Source organism: Ctenocephalides felis, unplaced genomic scaffold (assembly GCF_003426905.1).
Source record: "Ctenocephalides felis isolate EL2017-DRISC unplaced genomic scaffold, ASM342690v1 CF-g0.4_SCAFFOLD_01886, whole genome shotgun sequence".
NCBI classification, from domain to species: domain Eukaryota; kingdom Metazoa; phylum Arthropoda; class Insecta; order Siphonaptera; family Pulicidae; genus Ctenocephalides; species Ctenocephalides felis.
Genome location: NW_020538040.1, coordinates 73,664,087 through 73,684,792, shown reverse-complemented (window position 1 = coordinate 73,684,792; position 20,706 = coordinate 73,664,087). Strand labels below are relative to the sequence as shown.

The 20,706-nt window shown below is 28.7% G+C and overlaps 1 protein-coding gene across 1 annotated transcript; it reads right to left on the bottom strand.

Annotated features, from left to right (window-relative positions):
* Positions 1-2,133: 2,133 nt before the first annotated feature.
* Positions 2,134-16,408, bottom strand: LOC113375324. The gene is made up of 3 exons (XM_026615260.1): positions 16,319-16,408; positions 15,479-15,670; positions 2,134-2,394 (listed from the first exon to the last, which is right to left on the bottom strand). Exons 1-3 carry the CDS (start codon positions 16,406-16,408, stop codon positions 2,134-2,136), a joined length of 543 nt encoding a protein of 180 aa, XP_026471045.1.
* Between the last annotated feature and the right edge of the window lie 4,298 nt (positions 16,409-20,706).

Genomic DNA, 20,706 nt, shown 5'->3' with positions numbered 1-20,706 from the left:
TGGTAAAACATCGTTTCCCGGGTCATCTAGTATACTAGCTGACCCGTGTGAGCCTGTATGAATGTATGTATATATGTGTAAATTAATATACATATCTCTATCTATCTATAAGTATGAACATGTGTATTTGCAACCGTCGTCCATATATCTCTTCCTATTTGTTGTTATGTACACATAAAAACGTTCGCCTTTTATACTTGTACACATCTTCGCGGCGTAATATATTCATAAAGTTTGCTCTGGTATCCATAAAAGAGCACGATAACCGTGACTGGAGGAAAACGCGCGTGCATATAAACATTTATCTGCGATATGAATTACATGCACCAGCAAACAAAGCCGTTTGCTGTCCGTTTAGCGAGGGCCTCACGGCCACGAACAGATCGATCCTCCGCAATACGTCGAGCGGAGTACCCAGTACGGAGTATGGAGTACGGACCTCTTACCTCTTACAATTAGACCGGGAGGTAAAGGAAGTCCACACAATGTAAGGCACTCGTTTTTGAAAACATTTTTAAAATTACACTTTGTCAATTGAAAAAAGAGTTTTGTTCATATTTTATTATATTGACTAGCTTCTAGAATATATAGTACATTTTTAAGTGCATTCAGAAAGTTAATTATAGGAAGTGGTATACAAGCACAATCTGCAATTCATATTTGAGCAAAGACGATGATGTATGCAGTCATAACGCTTGGGATCATGCTGATTGGGCCCTGAACAATAAGAGGAAGCACGTAGAAAAGTGCAGCAAATCTCAGAAGTGTCTTAAATGCTGCATATCTTGATGACTATGAAGAAAATGCAAATAAAATGCGATACTTTTTATATAATTCACCAAAACAATTTTTATGTAGATATTGGTTATTTGATGAATTTTCAGAATTGCCACTTCATTATAAAGATGTTTTTAAAAGGTACATGATAAGCAAACAGATTTAGTAACGGGTACAACTGAACAATTTGAACTACGTTTAATATTTGAGTTGGTCAAACATAAATCCTGAACTAACACTTTTCTTACGGCAGTCCATTCCGCCGGAGTAACACCACTGAACGGGGCACCGCGCCGAAAAGTGTGGTAGCCTTTGCTGTCTGTTATTAAGTCTTTCAACATTACATCGAAATTTTCTCATATCTACACTTTATGTACGATCAGATAATACTGTTCCAGATGTTCCAGTTGTTCTCCTTCGGGAAGTTAAATATAAATATTACTAATGTTGCAATTGTTAATTATAATAATAATAATAATTATTATTATTATTGTTATTTGCAATAATTATATTTCGGTTCATTTTTACGTTAAATACTTACGTATTGAAATGGTTGAGTATTATTATTTGAAATAATTATACTTCGATTATTTTTCATGTAATACAATATAGTATTGCAATTTTATTTAATATATTTTTATATTGATACTTTAGACCATTTAGTCCATGAACATTTGGTACATCTTTATTTATTAGTGCGGTTCAATTCATTTGGGGTTTTTGAGAAATACATGTTGCGACTGATGACCCTTCGAGATCGGTTTTTGATGCTTCTTCGAACAGTATGACCATCCATGGAGACTCTTGGATTTGGTTGCATATGTAATAAGTCGGCGAGAGGTATTAATCGATTATATTATTATTGATACTTTTTGAGTACTGTCAAAGAAAATTATCAATAACAACAAATATCTATCAATGTCAAAAGTTCTCACTATTGACAGCATAGTTCGGTTTTTGATTCGAGATTGGTTTTTGATGCTTCTTCGAACAGTATGACCATCCATGGTGACTATTGGATTTGGTTGCATATGTAATAAGTCGGTAAAAGGTATTCATCGATTATATTTTCGATACTTCTTGAGTACTGTCAAAGGAAACTATCAATATCAACAAATATCTATCAATAGCAAAAGTTTTCACTATTGACAGCATAGTTCGGTTTCTGATTCGAGATCGATTTTTGATGTTTCTTCGAAGAGTATGACCATCTATGGAGACTATTGGATTTGGTTGCATATGTAATAGGTCGGTGAGAGGTATTCATTGACAGCATAGTGTAGATATTTACTCAGTACTCGATATTTCGTTCTAACACTAGTTCTCATATGACTGAACATGTGATGTTGAATTGATCTATTCTAAAAAGTGGTGGTTGAGGTACTTCATAATGGTGAAGGCTTTAAGGCGCACCATCCCGGTCACATCTTCAAATTCAGCGTCACAATCGATATAGGCCGGATCTTCAGGATCTTGGAGTTTTCTTTCCTTGATTTGTATCCATATTAGCTTGACTACATTATAGCGTGTTTCGGGTTCATAACTGCCAATTAGTTTGGCCAATGAGGGCGATAGACGATAGCGTTTATGAATTCCCGAGTTTCTTGGAGCACGTTTCTGCAAAAATAATAATAATATAAATAATAATAATTATAATGATAATTATAAATAAATAAATACTCATTTCTATTTATATATATATATATATATATAATATATTATGGGTATTATGAGTTGTAATAAATTTTGACTTTTAAGAATGTTTATAGATGACAACTCAAACAATTATCCGATTTTTTGTGATGAAATTTTAATATTACTTATTACTTTTCAATGCTTGCAGATAAGGGCTATTTTTACTAAAAATATTTTGGTATCTATAATTTTAAGTTAAAACTTATAGAAGTGGTAACTGATATCTATATTTTGTTTTCAATATTCATTGATTTCATTTTAAATTATAAAGTCTTTGTGAATGCCTACAATACTACATTCAGATATTCGTTTTTATGATGTTATTTTAGTTGTATTTCTTTTTGATTAGTATATATTAATTTTATTTTTCAATTACTTTCTTGGCCTCGTGATTCAAGACTTCTGACAGGGTAGTCGAACTTCTGCTCCGTGATTTCGCCTCCTTTCTTGTGCGTCTCGATACCATGGTGCCTGAATTGCTAAAATAATGTTAATAGAACTATAGTAGCGTATGGAAATACTATCTCAAATCCTATTATATCTCATTGTCATAACTTAAACTGAAAATTTGTAATAAAACGAAATTTCATTATTTTAAATGAATTTCAATAAATATTTCATTATAATTGATAATTAACAATAAAACAATGTATAGAAAAATTACACTAAAAAACTAATATCGGATAAATTAACAAATATGTGTGTATTTGTTAATTACACATCAAAAGCATCCATGTACAAATCTAAAAGCATCCATGTCAAGTTGTAATAAAAAAAATTCACTAAATATTTGAACTGAATTAAGTTAAGTCGAATTACATGACAGTTCGATGTATCAATAAATTAAAATCAAAAGCTTTATCATTCAAATAAAAAAAGCTTTGTAGAAGATAAATGACATTTGTCATTGGCATAAAATTGAAAACTACAAAAAAAATCGAAAATAAATTTGCAAATACATTATGTGAAAATTAAATATTTTTATAATGAATTTCACTTACCTTCACTTTGTTCCTCGGAATTTATAACTGTGAATTTGGAAAAAAGAAATTTGAAAGATTTCTATACAAAAATTTTGATAGCGCACATTTGTTTTTGTGGTTGCAGCATACTACTATAATTTAAAATTCAAACATGAAAAAAATCATCATTAAAGTCAGTAAAACAACTAAATTTAAATAATCCAGTGTGCCAAATCTTTTTGGGCAAATTGTCAAACAAGTTCAAAAAATTGATAAGTTCCTTCTTTCTAACTCCGCTTGGTCCAGTTTTGTTTATTTACTTTTAATGTAAACAATCGGGATAGATAGGTCAATGATGTTTTTAAGGAAAAGGTTTATAACAATAGCTATTATTATTAAAACTGTTAAGTTCCCTTTGTTCAAAATTTTATTATGTATATATATATATATTTATATATATATATGTATATACTCGTATATATATATATATATATATATATATATATATATATATATATATAATAAAGAAGTTAGTTTTGATGTTGAGAAATCGAGAATCATGAGTAAGTTGCTAGCAATACATCAAATAAAAGGCAAAGATTTAGAAGTTAATCTTAAATTTTTTCCAAACGTTTCGATATAGGATTTTATGTCATCTACAGTGGATCTATAGAATGAACATTGAGAAATTAATATAAACTAGGAAAAAATGACAAATTGGAAAAAAAAACTATAGATACAAGTAATATAATTATAACAACAATAATAATTATAAATAAACACATAGACAAAACATAAATGAAAAGTAAAAAGAAATATATACAAACATGCAAAAGCGTAATACATATACATAAATATATATATAAACAGTACATATATATACGATATACATGTACCAAACACATACACATATACATATATATATATATATATATATATATATATATATATACAATACGTATATATACATACATATATACACATATGCATATATACACTATCTTGTTTTTTTGTTTTTGTTGAACAAAGCATAGCAAAATATTTGTGAAATATAATATATTTTTCACGGAAACAGTAGTTTATGCCTACGATTCCGAGGCGATAATGCCACATGTGCTTAAAAATTATTGAAGAGACCGTTTGAAGGATAGTTGGCGAGTTTTTTTACAATCGAGTGTTTCGAAGTATGGCTAAGATTCAAAGTTCGAGATCGTACCGCGAAAGGGTAGGTTTACAGGTCCGGAATTTAGCTAGTTAAAAGGAAACAAATTTGGAAATATTATTGAGTATCACCTGATAATTTTCACAAAGTAAGGAGGCATTACACCGTTTATTAATGTAAGATTTATTAATGCTGATTAACAAGATTCAGCGAATCTTCTATGAATAATGTTCCGTTCGTGATGAAGTATACTAGCGTTGTAAAAGTTAAAAGAATGTTTAAAATTTTTAATATGTTCTGTTATCATGGTTTGATTTTGTCGTGGATTTTTGAGTTATTATCATGTTGTTTTAGTCGTTTCATTGAATTCTGTCCAGTTTCACCTATGTAAATGGAATCACAATCATTGCATTTTGTCTATAAATGACAATGACAAATGTAGACAAATGTTGTCTATAAATTAAAATGCAATGATTGTGAAGGGAAATCGGAAAGATTAAAATACTTTGGATGAATATGAATAGTTCAGATGAACAACATCCTTGCTTAAATTTTGAATTATTTTTGCTCAAAAACATCCTTAATAACGTAATAATTGTTTAGCCATTTAATATTATTTTACCAGAGTTTATAGAACCTAGTATTTTGTGCAATTTATAAGTTATAAATATGATTTTATATAATATGATTTTATATAATATGATTTATAAATAATGTTATATTCAACTTACACATGCGTTACGGGCTTCTTCTCTAACTCATCTATAGGAAAAGTTTGTTCGCAATAATGGTCCATATAACTGCCGTTAATTCACACAGCCCGAATACATTTCGCCAGGTACCGTAATTCTATCGTATTAACTCCTATTCAAGTTTCAAATCGTACATATATTTCCGTATATGTTTGCCATAAATTTGCACAAAACAAATATTCTATATGCACATTATTATTTGTGGTATCCAATTACACGTAGATGCATTCTCGTTTTATGTGACACATAACAAACTAGCCCCATATAGGGATAATAATTTAATGCCGTTGGAATTACTATGGCAAAACTTGATTTTTGTTTTCATGGTATACTAATAAGATTGAGCGTTACTCGTTATTTAAAACGGTTGTGAATGATAAGCCCATGTTAGCCATGGAAAGATATGAATGCTATTAAATAATTTAATATTTATTATACTTTTTATACTGGCTCCTTAGTATATTATATTCAATATACTGGGTACGGTCGTACATTTTTTTTGATCAGTAATAATTTTATTATTTTACCAGTAACCTGGGAGAAAAGTAATGGTAATTTTAACATTTGTTTATGTTGAAATACTAAAATTCTGTCATAAAATCCAGGATAGGAAACATGTTCTACTTTCTTCCCTGAATAAACAATATTTTACATTTAATGCATTATTGAATTCGTTATCGACATAATTATGACGAAAATGTTAAATTACACAAAATTTAATAGTCACTACATATAGTCTCGGTTCAGCAATATATTATAGTAAATAGAAAAAAAAATGTCCCAAATCTTTACTAATAATATTAATTAATTCCAGAAAAAAACAATTTTCAATTTTATTATTATAAAATTTACAATGAAAATATGTTTAGAAGTACAAATTAATTTTCAATCAGAAATGAATTTTTAAAGTTTAATTTAATTTGAAACTAAATTTACTAAAACAATTTTCTTGAATTGACAATTTTAAGAATTGCTAAAACAATAATCAGCACGATTCCCAACTGATATATTTCGACCCTCTTTTCAATTTCCACGATTTTTAATTTTTAATTATTTTTTATAACATAAGATCAAAATATAAAATTTTGTCATTGGAATAATTTATCATGATCTCAGGGTGCCTTAGCACACTGCTAGAAACAAAATGTAATCCAACTAAAACATCAACATGATGAATTTTTTATATACAAAATTTCAAAAATTATTTTCCGTTTCGTTTTTTAGAATGCTAATTACCTTAATAAGAAAGAATGTATTGATAGTTCACTTATAGCAATGTGTTTATTAAGAAATAAACACAATTTTTTTATACTTTTATACGCCCATGCGGGCATAAGTGGAAAGGTTCCATATAAAGGTGGATCCTGTGATTTTGATACAGATATTTGAAGTAAGCCACCGTAAGTAAGAAATTTAAATCAAAGTAACTACTTTAAAAGTATTTCATTATACTTTGACATTTTTAGAATTTATTGTGAGCTTTATAAAGAATGATATTGTCATACCTATGTTTAATCCTGTGATATTATAATATTTCAAAAATTGATGTCATATTAATGAGTTTTTATTTGCAATACAGAATTTAAATTGGGTATTTTTATTGTCAAATAATTGTTTATTAATCTAAAGATTAAAAATGATTACTTATTTATAAACCAGTTTGCCTATGCCATTGTGTTTGCTATGAAATAAACACGAATCTTTAATACTTGCCCATATTGGAACCAAGTGGAAAGATTCCATATTAAAGCGGATGCTTTGATTTGGACGCGCATATATTTGAAGCAAATCATAGTAAGTGAAAAATTTCAATCAAACTACTTTAAAAGTATTTCATGATACTTAAACATTTTCAGGTTGCGTGATGGTGATTCATCACGAATGGTAGTTTTATACTGTTATGTCGTAGCTCAGGATATTATTTCAACAATTTATGCGCGTTTGGAAGAAGACTGTAATAGATTTCTCTCGATGAACTAGAAGTTGCTCCCATCATCCGTGTTTTTAAAAATCTGTATAATAAAAACTACACAGGAAGGGTGCCAGTAATTCTACTTATTTCATCAACTGTATTGATAACTGAATGTGTTTATCTCGAATGGGGGTGGTCCGTAAACAATTCAGTAAGCTTGGTCATCAAGTTGGTGAAATCCTATGTGCTCCATATAAAAAAAGAAAACTTTTGATTTTGAATTTCAAGCTTAGGGCTGCCATCTTGACCATCAACTTGCATCCTACTGGTGATCCTTGCAGTGCTGACGCTTTTTGATGAGAAGAGATAATAATCATATTATTTGTTTGTTTCTAATAGTCAATATCATGTTTTAAACAAATAATTTATTATTTTGTAATATATATTTAATTTTATTCATTATGCATTTTATTTGATCAAAGGATACACACGTACACATTCAATTTTTGTGTTAAACGATTCAGAATGCCTGGAATCGAGTGAACGTAAAATTGACAGGTTGTTCTGATGAAAGCATTTACTCTTTCTGAAAGATAATTACTAACTTTCTCCAATATCACATTATTTGATATTGTGTTTCTGCAACCTACAGTTAAAAATAGAATTTATGTCTTTTTTCGTAAAAATCGATTTCAAGGTTTCTAAAAATCATTTTGATTAGTTCTATGCAAAAGTTACAACAGTTTGTTGTCTAGCGTTGAATACTCTTGAATGTAATTTCCTTTATCAAATTTATCATAATAACGGTAGATATTATGATAAATTGATATGATCATCAATTATTATTAGCTATTATTTTCATCATATTTCTTGTAGACCGCTGGGTGCAAAATTTATTATTTTATATGCCTAAAAGTTTACCTAATCTTTTTTCATACAATATAGAGTTACATGCCTAGTAATACACATGATTTTAATTATTGTGTGTTCTACCAAAAGAGTGGCAAGCAGATGGTTTAATAATGAACTTAATTACAAATTGTCCCAATTTTTTTGAAAAAAAAAAACACTTCAATATTTCGAAATTACCAGCCTTTACAACCACGAAATAGTATGAAATTAATAAATATTCACTTTCCACTGCATTAAAATCAATTACATATATTTCATTTAACTACGATTTGTTCACAATAAGGAAAGAACCACAAGGCATAAATCCATATAACATGTAATTATTAATATAAAATTCAATATAATATTTATTATTGTTCAACTCACTCTCATAGGAATCATGGATTTTCTTATAGAGTTAAGAGCTATAATACTGATCGTGAGTCTATATGTTTGAATGGTTTTCTTTGAAATTCCTTAATTCTTCTAATGAGTTGTTTGTACAGCTGTAGTATGCCAGTGTCACACATAGGGAATACAGAATATGTCTTTCTGTCCGATAACCTTGATTGAAAATGTCAATGGCTAAATATACACGAACTATCGAGTGCTCGGATAGACTTTCTTCTGTAAAGAACGACATATTACATATATGTAAAGAAAATGTATTTTCATTCCGCGATTTGCACAAAAAATACATATTACATATTACCTTTTTGAAAATGTCAGTGACAAAATCTAAAAGTTTGAAGGTTTTTTGTTCATGGACTAATTTTTAAAAAATATTATAATGCGGGCTCTCTATAACTTTAATGATTCAAAAAATCTTCCATTCGTATTTGCGGTGTCGATTAAATTTACAGTAAATAAGATGCCTTGGAGGAAACAATGCAAATTATGTGGGTGCCAAAAATTATTATTTGACATATGCACATCACTTGTTTTCTTTATTTTTGACAGCATTCAGAATTAAGCGTTCTACATGCGTTCTATGAGCTATTACAAGTCTACCCAATGCAATTTGCCATATTCTTATTAAAATAATATAGAGTTGCCATATTTCTGACGTTATATTTTAATAAACCGGGAAGTACTTTTGTTACTTTGAAAATATATTTTCTTCTACAATTTCAAGTAAAAATGGTTATCAAACTAAAGATTTGTCTTTCAAATCTCGAGTTGTTACTTCATTTTTGAGTTCTATGCTAATGCTTTTTACTTCAATGTATTTTACATATTTTTCACTTAGTTCTGGAAATGCGTTGTATCCGATGAAGGATAAAGCAAATTCATCGCAAAAAATTTTTAATAAATCGAAAAGGATATTTATCATTTTTTAAAAATATAATATTAATTACATAAAATTTATAAATAATGCTTATTTATATTTTTAAATCAATTTATTTTACTATAGAAATGTAGAAACATTGATAAAAACTGATATGGATAATGAATAAATGTAAAAATATAATGCGAAATAATAATATTTTATTTAAACTGTTTATGACTGTTAGAAACATAGACATATAATGTCAATATAAGTAATCTAAATAAATTACACCAGCACTGCAAGGATCACCAGAAAGATGCCAGTTGGTGGTGCAGACGAGCGGTCCCGAGTTTAAAATTCAAAACCATATTTATTTAATAAGGTACACATTGGATTTTCCCAACCTGGTGACCAATCTTACTGAATTGCTGAGGAATCACCCTCATTTGAGACAAACACATCAAGTAATCAATAGAAGTAGAATTAATGGCACTCTTCCTGTGTAGATTTTATTAATCAGATTTTTAAAAACGCGGGTGATGATAGCAACTTCTAGTTAATCGAGAGAAATCAATTAGACAGTCTACTTCCAAACGCGTATAAATTGTTGAAATAATATCCGGGGCTTACGACATAACAGTATAAAACTACCATTCGTGATGAAGCACCATCACACAACCTGAAAATGTTCAAGTATTCTTAAATACTTTTGAAGTAGTTACTTTAATTTAAATTTTTTACTTACTATGATTTACTTCAAATATATGCGTTCAAATCAAAGCATCCGCTTTAATATGGAATCTTTCCACTTGTTCCAATATGGGCAAGTATCGAAGTTTCGTATTTATTTCATAGCAAACGCATTGCTATAGGCGAACTGGTTTATAAATAAATTATTTTACAAAATTTTATTATTTTTATTAACTCTAAACTAATAAATAATCATTTGACAAATAAAAATACCCAAACTAAATTTTATACTGCAAATAAAAAACTCATTAATATGACATCAATTTTTGAAATATTATAATATCCCAGGATTAAACAAAGGTATGAAAATATCATTCTTTGTAAAGCGCCATAATAAATTCTAAAAATGTCAAAGTATAATGAAAAACTGTTGAAGTAGTTACTTTGATTTAAATTTCTTACTTACAGTGGCTTACTTTAAATATGTGAATCCAAATCACAGGATTCACCTTTCTATGGACCCTTTCCGCTTGTGCCCGCATGGGCGTATAAAAGTATAAAAAAATTGTGTTTATTTTATAATAAACTCATTGCTTTAGTCGAACTATCTATATGTTAATCGAGGTAATAATCATTTTAAAACTTTAAATTAATAAACACTTGAATGATATAAATACGGAAAAAAAATTTGCAATTTTGTATATAAAAAATTCATCACGTTGATGGTTTGGTTTGATGACATTTTGTTTCTGGTAGTGCGCTAAGGCACTCTGAGATTATAATGAATCAATCGAATGACTGAAACATTTGTTTTAAATCATATTTTAATCTCATTTTAATTTTTTTTTTTACTTTTTAACCAGATCAAAAATAAGTCTACACTCAATAGCTAAAACTATATACTTGATTTATATTAATGAAATAAAGTAGTGATGTAATACATTGTGGCTTAAGGCGCAACTGGTACTTTGCAATACCAAAATAAATATAAGCATATAGAAAATCAACTAACTTAAATTTTTAACTAAAATTTTTAATTGAATATTTTTTTAGCATATTGAAATCAAATTTAAGGCTTTGATAATAATTTTTAGCAATATTTTTTAGGATGTTTTTAAATATTAACGAAAAAGAAACCTGCTATAAATCTCTTTATCTTTTGCATATATTTTGGCACATCTATATACAATAATTTTCAAATAAAGGGTAATGTAATTATTCAATGGTTAAATACATATATTAAAAAGTTTAAAAGACAGCAATTTTGTCAAAAAAACAACTTGCATTGCTTTCTTTGAATCTATATATTCTATAGTCTAAATGATTATATCATTACCATTAATGATAATGATATAATAATTATATTATATTAAAATTATATTAAAAACTTTAAAAGACAACATTTTTTACAAAAAACAAACTTGTATTGCTTTCTTTATATCTATATTTTCTATGGTCTAAAGGATTATATCCTTATATATATATATATATATATATTGAAATTAAAATAGTGCTTAACATATAAAAATACCTTTTTGCCACCGGGCTCTAACTTGCCACCCCGATTATGGAGTAAGATGTACTAGTCGACTATTTTTTAAAAACAGCGAAAAACATATCACAATGGCGAATTAACTGGGAATTTTACTAAGCATAGTTAGATAGTTGCTTGTTCGAGATGTGTTATTAGTTTTGATGTTGTTGGTTTGGTTTTCACAGTATAATTACTAAAAGTCAAATTGGACCAACCCTATTTCTAATATTAATTTAAATGCATATATTGCAGCAATGGCCCCGAAAACTTATCTTTAAGTAAAATTATACATTAGATCTATAATCTCGAGTGAAAATTTATCACTACTGATTGATATCAAGCTATGATATTATATTTATTGCATTATTGTCAATTAAAGATCTTCGTGACGCCTTTCGCAGAGTCGGAATTGCAAAACCGACTGTTTCTTCCATTTACCATTTAGAACTACTATTTTTATTATAGTGTTATATAGTAACGGTTAATTTCTTACCACGACATAGCGTGTTCAGTCTAGGATTCATGTGCAATTAATAATTTCTAGTTTTACTTCAATATATCTATCCCTTGGAGCAACAAGTGATTGCGCGATGACATATTTAACATCTATATTTCAATCAGCACGAGGAAATCGCTCTGATCCAATTGCTGTTAAAATATATATTATGTTTAGGTGTCGTTTTATGATAATTAAGACATATGTAGAATGTTTTCTTGGAAGTCGTATGTTGTTATACCAATGCATAACTCATAACGCTTACAAAAAAGTAAAGTGGGAATTTTAATTATTTTAGTGCAAATAAAAGTTGATAACTTTATCATTTTATATATATTGTATGAATCTGAATTTGATGTTGACATATGTATTAACAGTCTAATAATCGGGCAAAACGTCAATAAAAACAAAAAAAATTTAAAAAAATTATTTTACATCCATACGTTTCGGTTATAATCCAAACATTTATTCAGTGGAAACTAAGAAAAAATTAAAAACTAAAACAATTGAATTGGAGTGAAAAGGAAAAAATATAAAGAGTAAAAATTACTTACAGTTAGTTACTTAGTGTTAAATTAAATTCTAATAATCCATGGTATCAGGATATGATAATGCACTACACTATGTAATATAAACACTAAACTTGTAATTCAACAATATTTCACAAAATATTAATAACTTTAAACAATCATGTGTAATATGTGTTTTTCGTAAGTTGGTTGAAGTCATAATAGAGAAAAGATTTTTTGTAAATATTTTTACCAAGATTCTACACATGTGTGGAAAGAATTGCGAATCCTTTGCGCGACATTTTTATTGTTTTGTAAGAAATTTGGAAATTCTATCTAAATAAAAGAGATTTGAGTCGCACAGCGTGTTGAGTTCATTGCGTTTATTTATTATCCTATTGTTATAAATAGTCAAAAAATAGTTCCTTCTATAATTCTTCGTTTAAATAAATTTTGTTTGAATTGTAGTACAGTCGGGTTAGAAAAGTATATATTGTGTTTGAAAGTATTAATGTGGTCCTCAAGCATAGTTTTAAATTGTCTGGGATTTTTTTAATTATTTTTGTTTTTGTAAACGTTTAATTAAGTTCTGGCTTGTTTCTCCTGTGCTACATTATTCATCCAATGCAAAATATAAATTTCATGGGTGCATTTTTATAGAGATAACAGTATAAATAACCTTGATCTGGTATTTTGGCAGAAATTTTTATTAGCAGAATTGGTACTATTATTTATTTATCTTTTGTTAAATAACTTTTGTATAACTTTGTAATTTACTTTTTTATTTACCGTTTTTCATTGTTTGCCATGGTAAAGGTTCAGTTGGTGCTTTTTACCCCACCCACATGTAAGCTTATATAGAGGTCATATAACAAACTGTTGAATCTAACTTAAAATTAACTATACATCTTATAAAAGAATTAAATAATCTGTAGTTGAAAATTATATTAAAGGATTATATTAAAACAACGGATTTTTTTATGGATTCACAAATATTGCTGTTTTCCTCCCAGTAGCAACGTCGTAAGAATGAAGGTGAATAGCTGGTTATACAGATTTTTACCTCCATTTTCAAATATTGTTGTTAAAAACTTCTTAAGTTCGCTGATTTTTTAGATATCGGTGGTGGTCCTTTTTTACCCACGGACCTTTAAACCCCGCTGTACTTCACACTGAAAATAGCAGCCAAGTTACAATAAAGTCTTAAAAGCTATTATAACATTTTGCAATAAATATATGCACTTTGCGGCAAATTTTCTTGTTTAAACATTGCACAAACGTGCGTAAAATTTATTCTAGAAGTCTCCGGCGAGAAAATCGGTTTATGATATTGTAAATTATATGTAAAGTGTACAATGCACAATAGAAAACTCTACATATATATTTTTCAGTAGACTAATGGTATAATAATTTATCCTCATAGTGTTTGTAAATCGCTACTTCTGGTTTGCATATGAGAAAACTATATACGTAATGGAGTGGCCTTTGTGTATGCATTTTATGCGTTCATGAATCAGTAAAATTCTCCTAAAACTAGAATTATTATTTGTGACATTAAATCAAGTAATTTAGAATATTACCAACAAGAATAAAATTTAATTCAGAAAGCAGAAACTTACAATTATTATAAAATATGACTATGTTATTCCAGCGTGGAAGTTTTTGGGCGCCGTGCCAAATAACATCATTAATTGATTTAAATTAGATTTTGAGATCTTCGCTATTTTTGCTTTAAATGCAGTTAGCGTAGAAGGAGATAACAAAAACATGAATTTCAGAATAATTATGTAGTTATGCACATAAATTTTCTGTATGGTTCTAAACATATATTCATACAATTAAGCAGAGTTACGTAAAAAAGTTTTATTTTGTTTTATTTCATTTATTAAATATTAATTACATTCGTGTACTTGATTATAATACGAGAAATATATATTTATTATTTAAACATTGTATATGAACTTTTGGAATCTGTTATTATATATAGGTACATTATTTTCATGCGCACAAGCATGGCATTTTAAATAAAACTCGTCAATTTACAATGAAAAGTTCTTAAATTCCATTATTTAACATTTTTTATGTAAGAAAATACGCGCTGATTCCATATACAGAAATCTAACGCTTACATCTCTTAGATATAGAAATAACTTTAAAGAAATTTTAATATAGAGAACTTCGACACCTTCGAAATTAAATATTCTAGTGTCGTCTCCTCTGATTCTTTACATCGCAATATTATATTATCGTATTAAAGAAGTCAGCAAAAATGTTTTGAAGAAGCAATATTGCGTGCCGTTTGATATATCGTCATATCATCTCACAATAAGATGTGTCAGCGTGCAAAACAAACAAGACAGTTGACACTAACTGAGATTTTATTTAGCCACGTAGAATGTACATGTCAGATATTTCGCTTGATTTTTGTTTGCACTCAATATTTGCGTCGATCTCACGTAGACAAAATTTAAAAAACTCTGTAAGTTCTGAAGAGGACTCGCTTTTCCTCTTTACAGCGTGATGCATTTTATTTCATATACGATTCTATAGTGCATTAGTTGATTTTAGATGTATTGTTTGGGGAAACCAATTGTATATTAATATTGTACATATTATTAAGAAAAAATAATGTAATTTATTATGTTGACGGTTTGGCAACAGAAAGTTACGAATCCTGAAGCTGCACTTTTGTCCTCGCGCCAACATAATGTTTATTTGTGAAGTTGAGGTGAGATGTGGGTTGGCCGGTAGCTACAGATCTATGATAAAAAGTGGGAGCTCGGGTGCTTCATAATTGTAAAGCCTTTAAGTCGCGTCATCCCGGTCACCTCCTCAAATTCAGCGCCACAATCAATATAGGCAGGGTCTTCGGGATCTTGGAGTTTACTCTCCTTGATCTGCACCCAGATCAACTTGACTACGTTGTAACGTGTTTCGGGTTCATCACTGCCAATTAGTTTGGCCAATGAGGGGGATAGACGATACTTTTTGTGGATTCTTGTATTCCGTGCTGCTCGTTCCTGCAAAAATAATAAATATAAATAATATATTGATCATAAATATAAGTAATATAAAGATCAAAACTTATGGGTACTATGAGCTGTTGTAATAAATTTTGACTTTTAACAACGTTTTTAGATGACAACCCAAACAATTTTGTGATTAATTATTTATATTTATTTATTTATTTTTAAATACATAGCCCACAGATTTCTTCCAAGAAGACTCAAAAATACAATTATTTTACATTATGGATAACAATTAACATATATACAAAATTACAATATATATAGTAAAATTTAAAATGTGCTTAACATTAAACTACATATAAAACAGAATGTAACAATATTATTAATTTACAAAATAAAATAAAATAATGGAAGATATTTTATTACATACTTATTACTTATTCATGCTTCCAAGTAAGGGCTATTTTCACCTAAAAACATTGATATCAATAATTTCAAGTAAAAACCTAAGTAAGTAGTAAATGAAATCTAGTTTTATTTTTCAATATAATCGATGATTTTGTTCCAAATTACGTAGTCAATTACGTAGTAAATACCTATCATACTACATTAATTTGTTCGTTTTTATGGAGGTATTTTAGTTGTATTGATACATCTTTTTTTTCATTATTATATATATTAATTTTATTTTTCAATTACTTTTTTTGCCTCATGAATCAGTACTTCAGACAGGGTAGTAGAACTTCTCGCCCGTGATTTCGCCTCCTTTCCAGTGCGCCTCGACACCATGGTGCCTCAACTGCTAAAATAATAATAGAACTATAATAATAATAGAAAAAAGTTAATAGAACTATAGTAGCGTATGCGAATACTATCTCAAATTCTATTATATCTCATTATAATAACTTAATACAAAAATTTGAAATAATACAAAGTTTCATTAGAAAAAATTGATGTATGTGTGTGTGGGTGTGTGTATCTGTGCGTATGTTTGTGTATGTATGTGGGGATATGATTCAAAAACATTTGATTTCTATTTGTAAGGAAACGTGCTGATTAGTTTTTGGCAAAGCCAGGTCTGGCCGTTTTGAAGATACGAGGCAAAAAGGGCCCAAATTCGTAATTAAGTTATTGAGAGAACGGAGCGTCCGATTTGAATAATTCAAAAAACATTTTACTTGTATTGACAAAGTGAACAACCAGTGAAATTTTTGAGAAGGCTAGTCCAGCTTTTCCAGGGTTCTAATAAAGAAAAGTAAAAAATAATGCCATTTGGCGGTCAAAAATGGTTATTAGACATATGCACATCATATTTTATATAGATTATAATAAGTACAAATTTTGTGTACATTTATATGGGTTCCGTACCAATAATGTTCTCATAAGACGTGCCAATTAGTTTTTGGCAACGGCAGGTCCAGCTGATTTGAAGATACGCTGCAAAAACTGCCAAAAATGGTAATTCAGTTTTTAAGAGAACGGAAGGTCCGACTTGAATGATTAAAAAATATTTTACTTGTGCTGACGAAATGAACAACTGATATCGTTTTTGGAAAGGGCAGGTTCAGGTGTTTCGGAGATTTAACAAAAAAGTAAAAAAAGGCCACTTAGCAGACAAAAGTTATCGTTAGATATTTTGTCTAATCGAAGTATAATTACTTATAGTCAAATTGGATCTTTGTGCCTCGCCCTACCCTATCGTAAAGTGTTTAACATTTACCTCTAAAATGTTAATAAATTTATAAGTTTATTAATGTTAAATAAATTTTATAAGTTTTATGAAATATAATGTTAATGTACTGGATAACGTGATGAATATTGTCCAACAATGAAAATATCAATTTGAATTGGGCACAAGACTAACATGTGCCTACGTATGTATATTCTATGACAGTGTATATAAATTTGAAAGAACCTGCATTCATACGATTTGTGTGTTTACGTATGTATGTATTATATGCATGTGTAATATAAATTCAACTAGACGGGTAAGGTGTATGGTTCTATCCAGCCAGCCACTATTTGCATGTACAAATATATGAGCGCGAGAAGAATCATCGTAAGGAATTGCGATATGGCTGTGTCTCGGTTGCAACGAAACGTAAATTTATACAAATTTGATTCGACTTGTTTGAGAGGTCGGGGTTGATATGGTGCAGCGATTGACGCTACCCGAGACCGCAGGGTGCCGCCGAGCTACGTGTCTGCATTTGTTTCAATGTTGCCTTTAGGTAGTGCCTGTTCCCTCATGTTTGCATTTATATATGAATGAATTTTGAATATGGATGTATGACTGTATATGTATGTATGTATGTATGTCTGTATATGCGTGTATGTGCAAATGTATTTCTATGAATATATATATATATATATATATATATATATATATATATATATACTGGTATAACACCATATACCATTGGTGTTCCAGAACTAAGTCAAGCCAAAACGGGGTGATTGTATTGTCCTTAACTGTCCTGAAAAAAATTAGAAAAGAAATATCTCGCGTTTTTTGGAAATTATAAGCTTTTAAGTGTAACCAAGAGCTTTGGTAAAATGATCATTTATTGGTTATTTTGGTTAATTTTTATTAATTTTGTTCATTTAAACTTTGGTACTTCAACCTTCAATAACATTTCTAGGACCACAGTCAATAATAATGATTTTCTCAAGTCCTATATTATAATTAAGGTTTATGTTAAAAATTAATGTCCATCCACATGACGTACTGTGTCTACAGATGTTGCACATTCGCATAACGTGCTGTGAGTACAGATGTCGTCCATGGACTACTACTACAATATTTATCATCATGAATTAATGTATTGAGAATTCTAGTCTTTTATTGTAATTGTTAGATTTTTTCCTCCTGTATGCTTAAAGTTTTTGTTATCTATAGCACTAAAAATAAATTAAAAAAACATATTTTCGAGTAAGTTATGTTTCAGCTTTCTTTTTTCAAGTGTCCGTTCCGACTTTTTTTTAAAAAATATGGTAGCCTTAATAATGTTTACTATAATTGTTAAATGAAACTTGTATCAGAATCAGAATTATTGATTTGGATACCGATTCCCTGCAGCGTTTTCTTTGGAGCCTCAGTCATATCATAATAAAGATTAAAATAAGACGATTTTCATATCAATTCAATTTAAAGCAAAGTCATTTTTCTTATTATTTAACTATACTTTTCTATCTTTTCTAATACATTAAGCAGAAATATATATATATATATATATATATATATATATATATATGTATATACATAAGAAAATAATATAGATGAGAAATTAGTATATATACCCAGCAGCGTATCTACTAGGGATATATACGTTGACAAATTGACTTAATTTCTGAATACAATTTTTTGTAAGAATAAATGCTGTTTTTTAATCACAATGCATTGAAGTCTAATATTTATAGTGTCCAAATTTGCAAAATTCCAGTTTGTTACTCATTGGGCAACAGTTTCCAGTTAATACCAAAATGTTTTATTTACTTACACTGTATAGTTTGAACTTTTATGTGACCTTCTGTAGAAAGAAGAACAATCATGGCATGTAACGATAGTTGAAAATATATAAACTATAACTACAATTAATATTATTAAAATAATTTAATTCCATAGAATGCAATAGTAACTGTACTATTTCCCATTTATCACATAACGGAATTGCATGTCAAAATCCATTAAGAACGTGCTTCACTTGCCTTTTATCTAGACTTTAACTAATACACAGTATGAAATACTGTGTGTAATAATACTAAAGAATAAATTATAAGGGGGAGCGGTAATCTCAACAGCTTAAGAAAAATGTAGTGTAAACCACGGCAAAGTCAGTGACTTATGCTTCTCCACGATGGTGAAGAATCAAATACATCGAGGCACCCTCAGTTTTCTAGCTTTCCGATTTTATTCTACTTAATCTTTTCGCTCTGTGTTTACTTGAAATGAAAAATTATTTTATTACCATAATGCTAATATTATATATATATATATATATATATATATATATATATATATAACTTCACTTTCTGACTGTTAACCCCTTTTACTGATGATATTTGTCTGTCTGCGTTTATTTTAGTTAGAGATATGAGGTGATAAATAACATAAATTTTTAATTTTGTTTCTGTTTTAATGTTAATTCAGAGTTTTGTGTTTATTGTTCAATTACAATGTCATTGTTTGAAAACAATGTCCAAGTAATTTTATAGTAAGCTATAATTAATATAGCATTTGAAAATAAAACTATATTTAGGAGGGACTGGGTACGGTTGTGCCAGGATACGGTGACAGTCGCCACAACAGCTAAAAAACTATTATACTGATTTTGACATAGGGTCCAAAAGGAGAAAGACGTAGTACGTTTGTTTGAACATGTTTTCATTTTTATTATTATTTTTTATTTGTAGGCAGCATTGCTTTTAAGGAGTCAAAATAAAGCTATTTTGCCATATGTTGAACATCAATAGTTAATTACCAGCAATTTGTTTTTGGGTTGATAATTGTTAATAAAGCTCACTTAATCATTACGATGATTTGTTTTCAGAAGTGTACGTTGGGTACGGTTGTGACATGTGGTTGTAGGTTTTGTTCTTTTCGGGTGAAGGTTAAACAGACAAAGAAAAATATAACTTAACTAAGACATATACGAGAGAGAAAGGAAAAAAATTAAATACAAGAAATAAAGATATGACAGAGATTTCTTGTTAAATTTGTGTAAAAACATATGTTTTGTTATATATTGTTATATTATATACGTGAGCTTTGTTCAAATAATTATGTTGTGTTGTGTTACATATTTCTGACAAAGTCGCTATTATTTTTCAAACTGTTTTTATGTCTGTCACAACCGTCTTTGGGGTATGGACAATTATGATACTCGCCCTTCTTTGATTTGATTTTATGACTAATCCATCGTATTTAAGGGCAGTCTTTCAGTATTTCCACGTAGACAAATGTTCAAATTACTATTGAATTTAATTTTCTCCCAACTAACTGGTAAATTAACAAAATCATGACTGATTAAAAAAAAACATGGCACAACTATACCCAGTCTTCCCTAAATAATACTTCCAGCATTGTG